Source organism: Kogia breviceps, chromosome 8 (genome assembly GCF_026419965.1).
Source record: "Kogia breviceps isolate mKogBre1 chromosome 8, mKogBre1 haplotype 1, whole genome shotgun sequence".
Lineage (NCBI taxonomy): Eukaryota > Metazoa > Chordata > Mammalia > Artiodactyla > Physeteridae > Kogia > Kogia breviceps.
The window spans coordinates 821,856-834,950 of record NC_081317.1 but is presented as its reverse complement, the minus strand read 5'-3'; the positions used below and the strand labels follow the sequence as shown (position 1 = coordinate 834,950).

Sequence of the window (13,095 nt, the reverse complement as noted above, 5' to 3'; positions counted from 1 at the left end):
AAAAGAGGCGGGGCGGGCGGGGGTCCGTGACCCGGCCGGGCTGGGCCTGGGCGGGGTGAAGGCGGGGCGCCCCGGGCCCGCCCAGCTGGCGTCGGCACCTCCCGCCGAGTCCCGTGACGCTGGTCCGAGAGCGCGGGTCACGAGTGCCAGCACGGCCGACGGCGGCGGCGGCGACATGGCCTCGGAGCTGGATGTGCGCGCCCGGCTGCAGCGCGCCGGCCAGGAGCACCTCCTGCGCTTTTGCGCCGAGCTGGCGCCGGGGCCGCGTGCCGCGCTGCTGGCCCAATTGGAGCCCCTGGAGCCCGAGGCGCTGCGCGAGCACTGCCAGCGCGCGGCCGCCGCCTGCGCGCGCCCCCTGGCCCCCGCGCCCGACCTGGCCGCGCGCCTGCGGCCCCTGCCTCCCGAGCGCGTAGGCAGCGCGAGCGGGGTCCCCCCCCAGACTCGGCGGCTCTGGGAGGAGGAAGGTAGGCGGGGCGGGGGTCCAGGCGGCGGGGAACCCCGGCCTCCGGAAGGCGGCCTCGCCCACAGAGCGGGGGCGACAGGGGAGGGGGTACTTGGAGTTCAGTTTGCCTTCTTCGTGAAATCGACGCTCTCACAACGCACCAGCTCGGGGCTGGGGTTTGGAGCCCCTGAACGCTGCCATGCTGGCAGCCGCCCCTAGGCCGCACTCCCTGGGGAGACTGCTTTGTGCTGGGCACGCCTGGATGGCCAGCTGCCCAGCCCACGTATTGACAGCAGGGGACCCCTCAGACACTTGCACACGCTCCTTTCACACCAGCGCCGGCGCAGCTGCGCTCTTTGCCTCTTGGTCTGGAGGTGAGGCAGTCGCTCCTGCAGGGGAGCCTGCCCAAGGCCCCTGCTGGGCAACTCCGGCCAGGCCCACCCGGTGTTTCCTCTGAAGGATCTAGGTTGGGAATGAACCCAGGAAGATATCGTCAGTACCTCGGCGGGGTCGGGGCAAGGTTAGGTTTGGGTGAGGCCCAGGCCCAAATCAGAATGTTATCTGGATAGTTCTGTTCTGCGGCTATCAGACGTCTCACCCGTCGCAGGCACAAGTTCGGTTTGCTCTAAAATGAAAGGGTGGTTGTGTGACGGGTTCCAGGCATCCCCTCATGGCGCCCCATGCCCCCAGGTTTCCACCAGATCGCCCTGAACAAGGTGGCCGTGCTGCTGCTGGCTGGTGGGCAGGGCACTCGCCTGGGCGTGACCTACCCCAAGGGCATGTATCAGGTGGGGCTGCCCAGCCAGAAGACCCTGTATCAGCTGCAGGCAGAACGGATTCGGCGGGTGGAGCAGCTGGCTGGCGAGCGCTATGGGACCCGCTGCACCGTGCCCTGGTGTGCCCTCCTGCGTTACCTTGGCCCCAGAGTGATCCGCCCCGTGTAGCCCTAGTCCTGCTCCACGCCAGGACGTGAACCCCAACCCCAGCACAGCCCCGGACAGAGCCCAGCACCCACCCAGGCGGAGGCCTGACCGCTGCCCTCAGGCTGCACTCTGATGTCAGCCCATCTCCCGGAGGGGCCAGGCCCTCCGAAAGCCTGGCTCAGGCTTGCCTCCCCTTGCAGGTACATCATGACCAGTGAGTTCACTCTGGGGCCCACAGCCAAGTTCTTCAAGGAGCATGACTTCTTTCACTTGGACCCCAGCAACGTGGTCATGTTTGAACAGCGCATGCTGCCTGCTGTGACCTTCGATGGCAGGGCCATCCTGGAGCAGAAAGACAAGGTTGCCATGGCACCAGGTACACCCCATCCCTGAGGCAGGGAGGGTCTGCCTGGCCTAGAATGTAGAGCTAGCTAGGGATCAGGAGACCTGGGACAGAGGCCAAAATATGCTGCCCAGAGGCCGCATGGTCCTGAGTCAGTGGCCTTCCCTCTCTGGGCCTTGATTCCCATCTGTCACGTGGAACAGCCACAGGGCTACTTGGATGGCGACAGAGAGCGGCCTCAGGCACAAGGTCCAGCCCCGGGGCGCCTCGCCTGCTTCTAGCGCGCCCTCAACTAGCTGGCTGAGGCCGGCAGGAGCCCTTACAAGAAAGACCCTTTGTTTTCTCCCTCTGCAGATGGCAACGGGGGCCTGTACTGCGCGCTGGCGGACCACCAGGTCTTAGAGGACATGGAGCGACGCGGAGTAGAGTTTGTGCACGTGTACTGTGTGGACAACATCCTGGTGCGACTGGCCGACCCCGTCTTCATCGGCTTCTGCGTGCTGCGGGGTGCCGACTGTGGAGCCAAGGTGAGCCTGCCGCCCCCTCGCGTCGCCCTCGCCTCTCCTTTCGGCCCGCCCTTCTCGCCCCGCCCCTACACGCCCCGCCCCCTACACGCCTCTGGCCCCGCCCCCCAGACGCCGGGCCCCTCCCCAGTCAGCCGTCCCCGCCCATCCGGTCTCGGCCGCAGGTGGTGGAAAAGGCGTCCCCCGAGGAGCCGGTGGGAGTGGTGTGCCAGGTAGACGGCGTCCCGCAGGTGGTGGAGTACAGCGAGATCAGCCCCGAGACGGCCCGGCTGCGTGCGCCCGGAGGGGGCCTGCTCTACAACGCGGGCAACATCTGCAACCATTTCTTCACGCGAGACTTCCTCCAGATGGTCACTAGGTGTGCAGGGCGGCCAGCCGGGCCACAGGGACTGGGGGGCTGACCTGAGCTGGGTGGGGCTGTGGGTTGCGGTACGGAAAGGGTCTTGCGCTCAAACAAGCTGGAGACAGCAGAGCGCTCCAGTATCTGGTACGAGGCTCTGTGGCCGAGTGGGCGTGGCCCCGCTCCGGGGTGGGGGAGGTGGGGTGGTGGGGGCCGTTGCCCGCAGGCACCACGTCCACCCCGTGGCGTGCCAGTCGCCACTGGGCTTGGGCAGGGATGTGGCCGATGGTGCCCAGCTCTCAGGCCGGGGTGCACGAGGATGCCTGGCCCTCCCGAGACAGGGCTCAGCCCCCACCGCCCTGTGCCTGCTGTGTCCATCTGTCCACCTGCCCGCCAGACACGGGGGAGGTGGACTGGGGCTCCAAGATGTCCTGTCTGAACTGTGTCTTTCCTCTCCTTGGCCTCCTGTCCCCCCAGGGAGTTCGAGCCCTTGCTGAAGCCACACGTGGCTGTGAAGAAGGTCCCCTACGTGGACGAGGAGGGGAATCCAGTAAAGCCACTCGAGCCCAATGGGATAAAGATGGAGAAGTTCGTGTTTGATGTGCTCCCGTTTGCCAAGTTAGTGGAGGAGTCATTCGTTTTTTCCTTTTTCTCCTGCCTGACCTGGTGGTGGTTCTGAGGCCCAGCCAGGCAGGGAAGTGGAGGCCGGGGGCTTCACAGTGGGAGTGCCCTTTCGCGGGGGGGGGAGCTGGGGGGCTGCAGGCGGGTCTCAGGGCAAGAAAGCCCCAGAGGAAGCAGCACCTGGCGTGGGAGCGAAGGGAGTGTCTGGGGCAGTTGGAGCCCTTGGGGTTGTGGACTTTGGGGGACAGCCATGTTCCCTCCTGAGCCCTCCCATCTGCCCCTGGCCGGGAGCTAGGAAGCTGTTTCCAGGCGAGGTTGCTGGGGACTCCCAGGGTATGTGGCCCGCACCCTGGGGCCCCAGGTTCTGGGGGTGGGGTTGGTGGGAAGGGGGAGGGAAGGGAGGACTGAGGGCAGCTCTGGGGTCTCAGAAGCAAAGACTCACGCGGTGCCTGCAGGGCCCTCCCCAGCCTGCTGCCTGCAGACCAGACCCCCACGTAGTCCTTGTCACCCGGCCTGGCCTTCACCTGCCCAGGATCAGGGCATCTGGGCTGGGAGGCTGGGTCCCCAGCTGTCGTCCCTGCCCCCGCAGGAACTTCGTGGCCTTCCAAGTGCTGCGTGGGGAGGAGTTCTCTCCTCTAAAGAACGCTGACTCGGCTGAGAGAGACAACCGCTCCACGGCGCGGCGGGCCCTGCTTGCTCAGCACCACCGGTGGGCCCTGCAGGCGGGGGCCCACTTCCTGGACGCTCGCGGGACCCGGCTCCCCGAGCAGCCTGGGTGAGCGTGGGCTGCAGGGTACGACCTGAAGGACAGGATGTTAGGGTGTCGCGGCCCAGGCCCCAGCCCCAGGGCCCTGCTGGCTGTGCTGTGGTCTGAGCTGGGGTGGGCGCTTCCACCCCGGCCCCACACCAAAGGCAGGTGGCTGTGTGCCCGGCCCTCAAGCTCTGCTTACAGCCCCAGGGGACATGGGGCGGCGGGGTGGGGGGGTGGGGGGGCGGCTCATACCTTCCCTGCTCATCAGAAGCTCTGAGGCCAGGACCCAGGCGTGACATCCAGAAAGCGGCAGGCAGGTCATTTTTCAGGGTGCAGAAAGACTAAGACCTTAGGTGTCTCCTTCTGTGATTGTCAACGGCTGCCCCCTAAGTCTGGTTGCCCGGGCTTTGTGTGAGGTGCCTGCGAGGGGTGAGGAGGGTTTTCCAGCCCAAGTCAGAGCCTGCCACTCGGGTGGGGTCAGTGCCCGGGGCCCAGCTGTCCACGAGGAGGGCAGCGGGTGTGGTGGACAGCCCGCCCAGGCAGGGACTGGGCCAGCCAGCGTGCTAGGTGGTGCAAGGGAGGGCCCCGGGGTATGAACCCCCGAGCAGATGCTGACAGGTGCACCCCACAGCCCACCTGGCAGCGGAGAGCCTCCGGCCATCTGCGAGATCTCGCCCTTGGTGTCATACTCTGGAGAGGTGAGAGCCGCCAGGCCCATCTGGGGCCCTTCTGGGGTCGGACTTGTGTGGTCGGAGGAGGGGCGAGGTGGGAGCTTGGTGGGAAGTCACAGTTCTGCCTCAGTCGACTAGCGGGGTAAATGTCCCCTTAGTTGCAGAGGACTTGCCAAGACGTGGGCTGCGGTGAGCTGTCGAGAGGCCTCGGGGGGTCAGGCAGGCCAAGCCAGGTTCATCGGAGCCTGGGGTTTAGGCCAGTGGGAGTCTCGCTGGGGCAGGAGACCTGGCTCCCCTTTCTCTGGAGAGTTCTGGCCTGCACTGTGGGAGGGCTTGCCCTGACCCGAGGTCTCAGGACATGCAAGCCTTGTTCCTAGAAGCCTCTCTAAATTGCCCCTCGCTGACTCCAGGCTGACTTGGCATCTCAGTCGGAGCCCAGGGGCTGCATAGCCGGTCATCGTGGCCTGCTTGTTTCCAGGGACTGGAGGTGTACCTGCGAGGCCGGGAGTTCAGGTCGCCACTCATCCTGGACGTGGACACAGCCAGGACACTGCAGGCCTGATTCCCTCCTAGACCTGCCAGCCCCGGGGTCCCCAGGGCTGAGGAAGCAGCCCCGGCCTGGGCTCCAAGGAGGAAAGCAGGCTGCTCTGAGTTTCTGAATGCAGAACGTGGACCGCAGAAGTTAAGCATGCTGGCTCACTCTACGAGGGCGGGAACTGTCCCGCCCCCAGTCCCCTGGACGCGAGCGACCGCAGGCCAGCTGTGGGCCCTCTCGGCCTCTCTGGCTCTGCTCCTGCTGTGGGGCCCGGGCCGCAGGCAGGGGGACCTGCGCAGCAGGGCTCAGAGGAGGCTGATGGGGCCCGAGGGAGGTGCGGCAGCATCGGCTGAGAGCCGCGGCGGCCTGTCTGAGCTGAGACCTGATGGGACAGGACCAGGACGGGGCGGCGCCGCACGGTGGCTCCTCGGTCACAAGGGGCAGAGATGAGGACAGTGTCCTCCCCTCCCAGGGTGACAGGTTTGAAGCGGCTGCCCCTCCCTCCCTGGCAGCTGAACCTGGGGGCCGCAGCCCAGCCCCCTTCCCCGCCCGGCTGAGACCGGCAGCAGGTCTCGATGGCTCTCCGGAAGCTTGGCCTGCACGCCCGGCACTGGGTTCTCTCGAGTTCCGCCCGAGGCCTCAGCCCCCAGGAGCCAGCGGGACCGATGCCCACGCTGGAGGCTCCTGTGCTGGTTGATTAGTCTGGAGGCGATTTAAGCAGGAGCGCAGCGCCGTCCCCGCCCAGGCTGCCGGTAGCTTCTGACGGGTCCCGGGGCTTGCGCTCCGCCCCTGCGCTCTGGGGAGGGGTGGGGGGCGCAGCCTCTGTATGTGGGGCCACGGCCCCCTGCCGCCGCACAGTCCACGTGCAGCCATGCTTTCCCCCGGGAAGGATGCTGGCCGGCGGTGGCTTCAGAGGCGGTGATCCCTCTAGCGACTTGCAGTGGACTGTGGCTGCGTCCACGCCTCCCGCCCTGGGTGTGAGGGTGGGGTCAGGGCCACGCCCAAGGCCCACAGGACGACTTTGCGGCCATGCCGGCTCTGCCCCGCTTTTCAAGCCTCAGAATCGAACCCTGTGCCTCGGTTTCCTTCTCCCCACTGCTCCACAGGTGAGCAGAGGGCCTGGGGCAGAGGAGGGTCGCCAAGGGGGAGGCCGAGGTTGAGGCTCCCGCCGCGGCCCAGGGGCTCCTTACTGCCACACCGGGACACCGGGCAACCTCTTTTCTACACAAGTAGAGTTGGTTGGGTGAACTGTTGAAGCAGCTCGCTTTTGAAAAACCTTTTCATTTTCACGTGGAGCTTCACACATAGCACGGAGGGCTCCGGGGTACCCTGCGCCGAGTTTCCTGCAACGTTTGCATCTTCCGTGATGCTAGGACACCGTGACCAGGAGACCCTGGTCGTGCTGCGTCCTTTCTCGCAGGTGAGGCTCCCTGCACCCGCCTGGCACCCAGGGAGCCACACGGTCGGTGGGTCCCTTCGCCACAAGGGCCTCCCTCCTGCTCCCTTGAGGGCCGCACGCCCCCACCGTCTCTAACCCAGACGGCCACTAGTGAAGCAATTGAGTTGAAAGACCCTCGATTTTCCACAGAATGCGGGGATTTCCAATAAACACAAGGTGCTGTGATGCAGCCCGGCCTGTTGACTGCATTTTCTGACCGACACGCGTGGGGGCAGCACCGGCTGTTCCCGGGCTGCGTCCATCCAGGGTCTGCAGCCTGCTGGGCCCTGTGGGAACGGAGCCCGCAGGCTGTGCTGACCCCGCTCTGGAGTAGCCAGGAATCTCCCCCGTGCTCCGTCTAGCTCTTGCCCAGGGTCTCAGCGGAGCCCGAGGTGACCTAGTGGGTCTGGCACCCTGGGGGCGGGCCCAGAACACGCCCTTTGAACCAGCTCCTGCGCCCTCAGGTTTGACAGCCTGTGACCCACCCTCCTGCACATGCATCCTCCAGATGCCACCGTTCCCCTGGTAACTCATTGTACAGGGAGGGGTGCAGGAGGACATCAGTGGAGCTGCCAGCAGAGCTGTGTGGGGGACAAGACCCGAAGAGACCGCAGGGACGAGCCCTAGAAGGGAAGGGGCAGGAGGAGAGGAAGATCTTTCTGGCGCGGGTTCGGACAGGCCTAGGCGCTGAGCAGTAGGTGCACAGGCTGGGGAGCCCTCCTGAGGCCCAGAAATGTCAGGGCTGAGAAGGCAGGAAGCAGTGGACTCCCCACGGAGGGAGTGGGCACTTGGGGCCTGGAAAGCACCAGGGAGGGGCCCTGAGTTGAGGGAGGCCTGAAGGGGGAGCTTGCTTGCCCCTGGGCCCCCCACTCATCCCTGGACAGGAGGAAGGCGACAGCCCAGCCAGGGAGACTTGTCACCACCCCGAACTCTGTTTCCTTCCATGGACTTTCCCACGAGTGAAACGTCCCCTTTTCCTCCGCAAAGTAATGGTCCTGTGCTTGCTTCTCTGCACCTGCCTGTGGTTAGCCGTAGTTTGCACGTCCTGAATTCTAATTCCTCTTCTATTCCCAGGTAAACTCATTTTGCTGGTAAAATAACTAGCTGCTTTACCTGTAAAGTGGACATTACTCGGTGTCCAGAAGTGGGGTCTGAAGGAGGAGAATGCTGGGGTCTGACGGCCCTGCCGCAACTTGCTCTTGGCCCGTCTACTCTGGTATTCGGGCCCTCCTGGTTGAGCTCTGTGGCTTTATTTGGGATCTGTCTGTTCTGGTTTTTTGCTTTTGAGGAAGGCTCTGTCCTCTTGCTGAATACTTGTTTGTTCTTATGGGAAACGTGCTGGAATTTTCGTAACACTCCTTTGGGATCACATGATTTAGGATTTTCTCTTTTGCTCTCGAGAAAACCTCTGAGAAATGCGGTCTCGGTCATCTCAATGCCATAAGTGCGGCCCCGCTTCAGGAACCTCGTCTGGTTTCACGTTTAACAACTATGGTCCCTTAACCAGAAATAATTCAGAACACTAGTGGCCGTTGTGGGGAACTTTGGTTTTCCCCAAACTTGTTTCTCTCAGAATCAACTCAGAAAGCCACGGCTCTGAAGCTGAACAGACAGTGGGATGTTTGATTTTTCCAGCCTGTGGGATCTTAGTTCCTCAGCGCAGGGACGGAACCCGTGCCCCCTGCAGTGGAAGCAGAGCCCTACCCACTGGACCGCCGGGGAATTTCTGGGACGCTTATTTTAGTTTGTACCTTGACGCTTCCAAACATATCCAGGATTCTAGAATTGCCTCTTCACAAAATACCACTTCTAAACTAACTAGTGGAGGTGAGCAAACACTTGAAAGAACACGAAATGGCTTCTGAGGCCTTTCCCCTCCCCTCCTTGTGCCCCCAGCCCCGCCTTCCCTTCACCCTCTGCCATCCTCACCTCCTCTGGGCCTCCCACCCCCTCCTCTTAAGCCTCCTGCTGAAACTCCCCCTTTTCTCAAAACCTCTCCCCACTTCCCCCCACCGAACTTACTAAAGTTAAACCTTCTGGGGGTCCAAATGCTAAACCCCTAGTTTTTTATGTTCCCCGAACTAACTAAAGTTGAATTGTTAGCCATCCATAGTCAAAGATTTTCTGAAAGTAACTGAGAAACCCATAGGTTTGCTGAAGAATTTAACATTAGTGATTCAAACTTGTCAACCTGGGGCTTCCCTGGTGGCACAGTGGTTGAGAATCCGCCTGCCGATGCAGGGGACGCAGGTTCGAGCCCCGGTCCGGGAGGATCCCACGTGCCGCGGAGCGGCTGGGCCCGTGAGCCGTGGCCGCTGAGCCTGCGCGTCCGGAGCCTGTGCTCCGCAACGGGAGAGGCCATGACAGTGAGAGGCCCACGAGAGGCCCACGTATCAGAAACAAAAAACAAACTTGTCAACCTGGCTTCTCAGATATGTATCAATTAGTCCACAGGCTCATTAGTGAAGGTCAGGCCCCATACTGAATGAAACCAAAAGGGAATCTGGAAGGGATTTGGAACAACAGACCCTGACTGTTGACAGGCCTGAGGCCTTGCTGGAGGTCTTTACTGAGCGTTTCAAAAGCTTTTCCTAAGCTTGTTGATGGGAACAAAATTCAGGCTGGCAGGCAACCACAGACAATGTGTTCACAACTATTATAGCTGACTTCAGGCTGTCCTTAAAGAAAATTCTGGTCTTCCTCTGGAGACTGAATCTGTAACCGAGCAGGACACTATGGGGCCTTCCCAGAACAGCCCCTCCCCGCCACCATGTCCTCCACCTGCCTCTTGTCTGTAGAAAACCTTTAGTCTCCCGGCCCTTCCCCGAGTTCCAAGAGGAAGTAATCAGGGAAGTAAGAAAATGCAGAAGAAAGGAAAACAAGCAATACCAAAAACCAATAGTTTAGCCATCAAACAAAGCCAAGGACCTTTAGTTCCTCCTCAAGGGCTATAGATAATATTCTGAGCCATGTTCTTGAGCTGTGCTGCAGATACTGAAAACCCCACCAGCTGCAAGAAGTTAACTGTATGCTGTTGCTCCAGCGTGTAGACCCCAGACTGGTTGGAACCAGAAGGTTGATGATGCTGACTCCCAATAACCTCACCACCAACCAATCAGAAGAATGTCCAAACTTCCCTGGTGGCGCAGTGGTTAAGAATCCGCCTGCTGACGCAGGGGACACAGGTTCGAGCCCTGGCCCGGGAAGATCCCACGTACTGCAGAGCAGCTAAGCCCGTGTGCCACAACTACTGAGCCCGTGCACCACAACTACTGAGCCCACGTGCCTAGAGCCCATGGTCCGCAACAAAGATGAGCCCACTGCAACGAGAAGCCCAAACACTGCATCAAAGAGTAGCCCCCGCTTGTCGCAACTAGAGGAAGACCGCACGCAGCAATGAAGACCCAACGTGGCCAAAAATAAATATTTTTTTTAAAAATCAGTAAAGTTATTTTTAAAAAAATGTCCACGAGCTGATCACACACCCCACAAACCTCCTCCCTCACCCTGTCTTTAAAAAACTTTACCTGAAAGACTTACGGGAGTTTGGGTCTTTTGAGCACTAGCTGCGTGGACTCTTTGCTTGGCGCCTGCAATAAACGCTTCCCTTTCCTTCATCACACGCTGGTGTCAGGAGATTGGCTTTACTGCGTGGACGATCAGACCCAAGTTTGCTTTGGTAACAAATGCACTCAGGTAGCCTTTAACTCTGTGTTCATTAACAGGCATAACTGGGATCCTTCCCCTCTAGATAAAAGGACCAGGGTTGAACCGGAAACCACATCCACTCCAGATTTAGCTAATTTAGCCACCAACTCATTTGCACTCTAGACTATTCAACTGAAAGGAAGTCCACTCAAACCCTTAACCTTCAACTCCAGCAAATGAAGGTCCCTAAACAAAACCCAAACCCTCCTGGTTCCTGCTATTATTGCAAAAAGCCAGGACTTTGGGAAAAAGATCGTCACAAGTGTTAAGTGCTTCAAGTGCCTTCAGCCCCCTAACCAGCCTTTCCAACGCCCTCATGACCACCAACGGGCCTCTGAGGAACCACAGGGCTTCTTCCCAACCCTCCCTCTTCATCAGCTCAGAAAAACAACGCTCCAGATTGGGAATGAATCTCTTCTGGCACCAGAGCCACACTCTCAGTTGAACTGCGGTAAAGCAGCCCCTGCCTCGGAGCATGAAAGTGATCCAAATAGTGGGGGTCTCTGATGAGCCTCAGCAGAGTCCTGTCTCTGAACCTGTTCCTTTTCCTTTAGGCCCCTGAGAGATCCCCACGCTTCCCTCCTTAGTCTCTCCGCCCCTATTCATTTATCGGGCCGAGACGGCTCAGCCAATATGCTGGAATTTCTTTCTCCCCAAAGGGGAAATAATACCCGCATTTCACAGTAACAGTCAAAACAGCCAACCAGGTGAATTGAGTGACTCTCCACTGTCTTTGCTTTGTCTCTGACGGTCCCGGAGCTGATTCGGGAGACGCTGATCATCTGTCCCTACGGAGTCAGCTACCGCCCTCCTTACGGGCAAAAAGTCTCCGACGGATGTTGGCAAAACCCACAGTGCTCTTCCCGTCGGGACTCAAACAGGTCCCTCGAAACCTCTCCCCAGAACGAATCAAACCCTATGAGTAAGGAAGCCCTTCAAGGTATAAAGCCCTTAAGAGAGGATTCCAAGGCTCAGAGCCTCACCACCCCTTGCGCTCGTCCCTGTAATACTATTAAATACAACCTGTGAGAAAGCCCGATGGCTGAGGACGGAGGTCTGTCCAGGACCTGCAGGCAACAGTCAACGGTGCTGCCCCTCGACACCCTGTTGCTCTTAACCCCCATACTCTACTAGCATCCATTCCTACTGAAAGCAAATGTTTTCACTGTTATTAATCTATGCTGTGAATGCTTTGGTACAGGCACACCTCAGAGAGATTGCGGGTTTGGTTCTAGACCATTACAAAAAAGTGAGTATCACAGTAAAGCAAGTCACATGAATATTTTGGTCCCAGTGCATATAAAAGTTATGTTCATACTCTTCTGCAGCTTATTAAATGTGCAATAGCATTGTGTCTAAAAAACAATATACATACCTTAATTTAAAAATACTTGATTCCAAAAAATGCTAACCATCATCTGAGCCTTCAGCAAGTTTTAATATTTTGCAATAGTAACATCAAAGGTCACTGACCACAGATCACCATAACAAATATAATAGTAATGAAAATGTTTGAAAAATTCCAAGAATTACCAAAATGTGACACAGAGACAGGAAGTGAACAAATGCTGTTGGAAAAATGGCGCCCACAGACTTGCTGGATGTAGGGTTGCCACAAACCTTAAATTTGAAAAAAAACCACAATATCTGCAAAGTGCAATAAACCAAAGTACAATAAAATTAGGTGTGCCTCAATTCCAGCTGATAAGGCTAGCTGAGACCTTTTCAGCCTTCACTTGGGAAGGACAATACATCTGGACATTAATGCCCCAAGGTTTCACTGAAATTCCTTCTTACTTTTCACAAGGCTTAAAGGCTGATGTGGATGATATGTTTCCTGCAGGCTCTACTTTATTACATACAGTATGTGGACGATTAGCTGCTCTGCTCGCCTCCTCAAACCTCTTCACAGGAAGACATCATCCAACTGCTAAAACTTTTGGTTTCAAAGGAGCATTAAAGCCTCCAAGGAAAAACTGCAGTTGCTCAAACTCAGGATCGCTATTTAGGGCACCGGATCTCGGAACAAGGACGCATTAGGATCCAGGTAGGTTTCGTGGCATTCTGAACTTCCCCAAACCTAACACTAAGCCCCACCTCCAATGGACTTTCTTTCAAAGCAGCCCTTCCCAACTTCCCTTTTTTCTCTGTAAAGTACTATTCCTTTCCCTGGTCTCTGGACATGGCTATTACAGGCTATATCTGCACACCTTTAACTGCAATTCCTCTGCCATTCCTGAATAAACTCATTTTGCTGATAAAAGAGACAGCTATTTTTAAGGTTGATAGGTCCATGGATGAAAACTCCCAGAGCCTCTTACTCTGCAACGGGCTCCCCGTCCTCTCTCTGACCCCGGACCCCCCAGGCCCCAGCCCCTCCAGGCTCTGGGGCAGGCACCCGGGTCATATCCACCTGGTGGGGGAGGGCGGGGTCGAGACCTGGGGTCCGGGGCGCAGAGGCACCCCGCCGACACGGCGGAACGGTGGCACACCTGCCCGGTGTCAGCTCCAGGCCGAGAAGGCCCGGCCCATCCCACAGCCCACAGGCGCTGGAGAAGCCGCGCGGGGGCGCAATGACGGGGAAATCCCAGGGGCACCGTCTCGAGCAGAAACACCACCGGCCGCGCAGCCACACCAGCGAGATATGCGCAGGTGCGAGCAGTGTGGGCATGACGTCACCGCACACGCACGGAGGCGCGCCCTGGGATGTAAGCCCGCCCGCAGGAGCAGCGACGGCGGGCGCAGGCGCAGTGGGACTCCGAGGGCGCGGCAAAGGCGCATTGGCTCAGAGCGATGGGC

General features: G+C 59.3%; 1 protein-coding gene across 2 annotated transcripts; it reads left to right on the top strand.

Annotated features, from left to right (window-relative positions):
* Nucleotides 1-112: 112 nt before the first annotated feature.
* UAP1L1 (UDP-N-acetylglucosamine pyrophosphorylase 1 like 1) lies at nt 113-6,778 on the top strand. 2 transcript variants are annotated; one of them, XM_059073368.2, is made up of 9 exons: nt 113-464; nt 1,133-1,337; nt 1,566-1,741; nt 2,063-2,235; nt 2,397-2,590; nt 3,050-3,190; nt 3,783-3,968; nt 4,576-4,642; nt 5,094-6,778. In XM_059073368.2, exons 1-9 carry the CDS (start codon nt 176-178, stop codon nt 5,175-5,177), a joined length of 1,515 nt encoding a protein of 504 aa, XP_058929351.1. In that variant the 5' UTR covers nt 113-175; the 3' UTR covers nt 5,178-6,778. The 2 variants fall into 2 exon arrangements, with proteins under 2 accessions (XP_058929351.1, XP_066896345.1); XM_067040244.1 differs by lacking the exon at nt 4,576-4,642.
* Nucleotides 6,779-13,095: the final 6,317 nt, after the last annotated feature.

Excerpts from the sequence above, each read along its gene's own strand:
- UAP1L1 (XM_067040244.1), top strand. The coding sequence starts at position 176 with ATGGCCTCGGAGCTGGATGTGCGCGCCCGGCTGCAGCGCGCCGGCCAG. Across the intron at positions 2,236-2,396 it reads GTGCCGACTGTGGAGCCAAG|GTGGTGGAAAAGGCGTCCCC; the intron begins GTGAGCCTGCCG and ends TCTCGGCCGCAG. Across the intron at positions 3,191-3,782 it reads GATGTGCTCCCGTTTGCCAA|GAACTTCGTGGCCTTCCAAG; the intron begins GTTAGTGGAGGA and ends CTGCCCCCGCAG.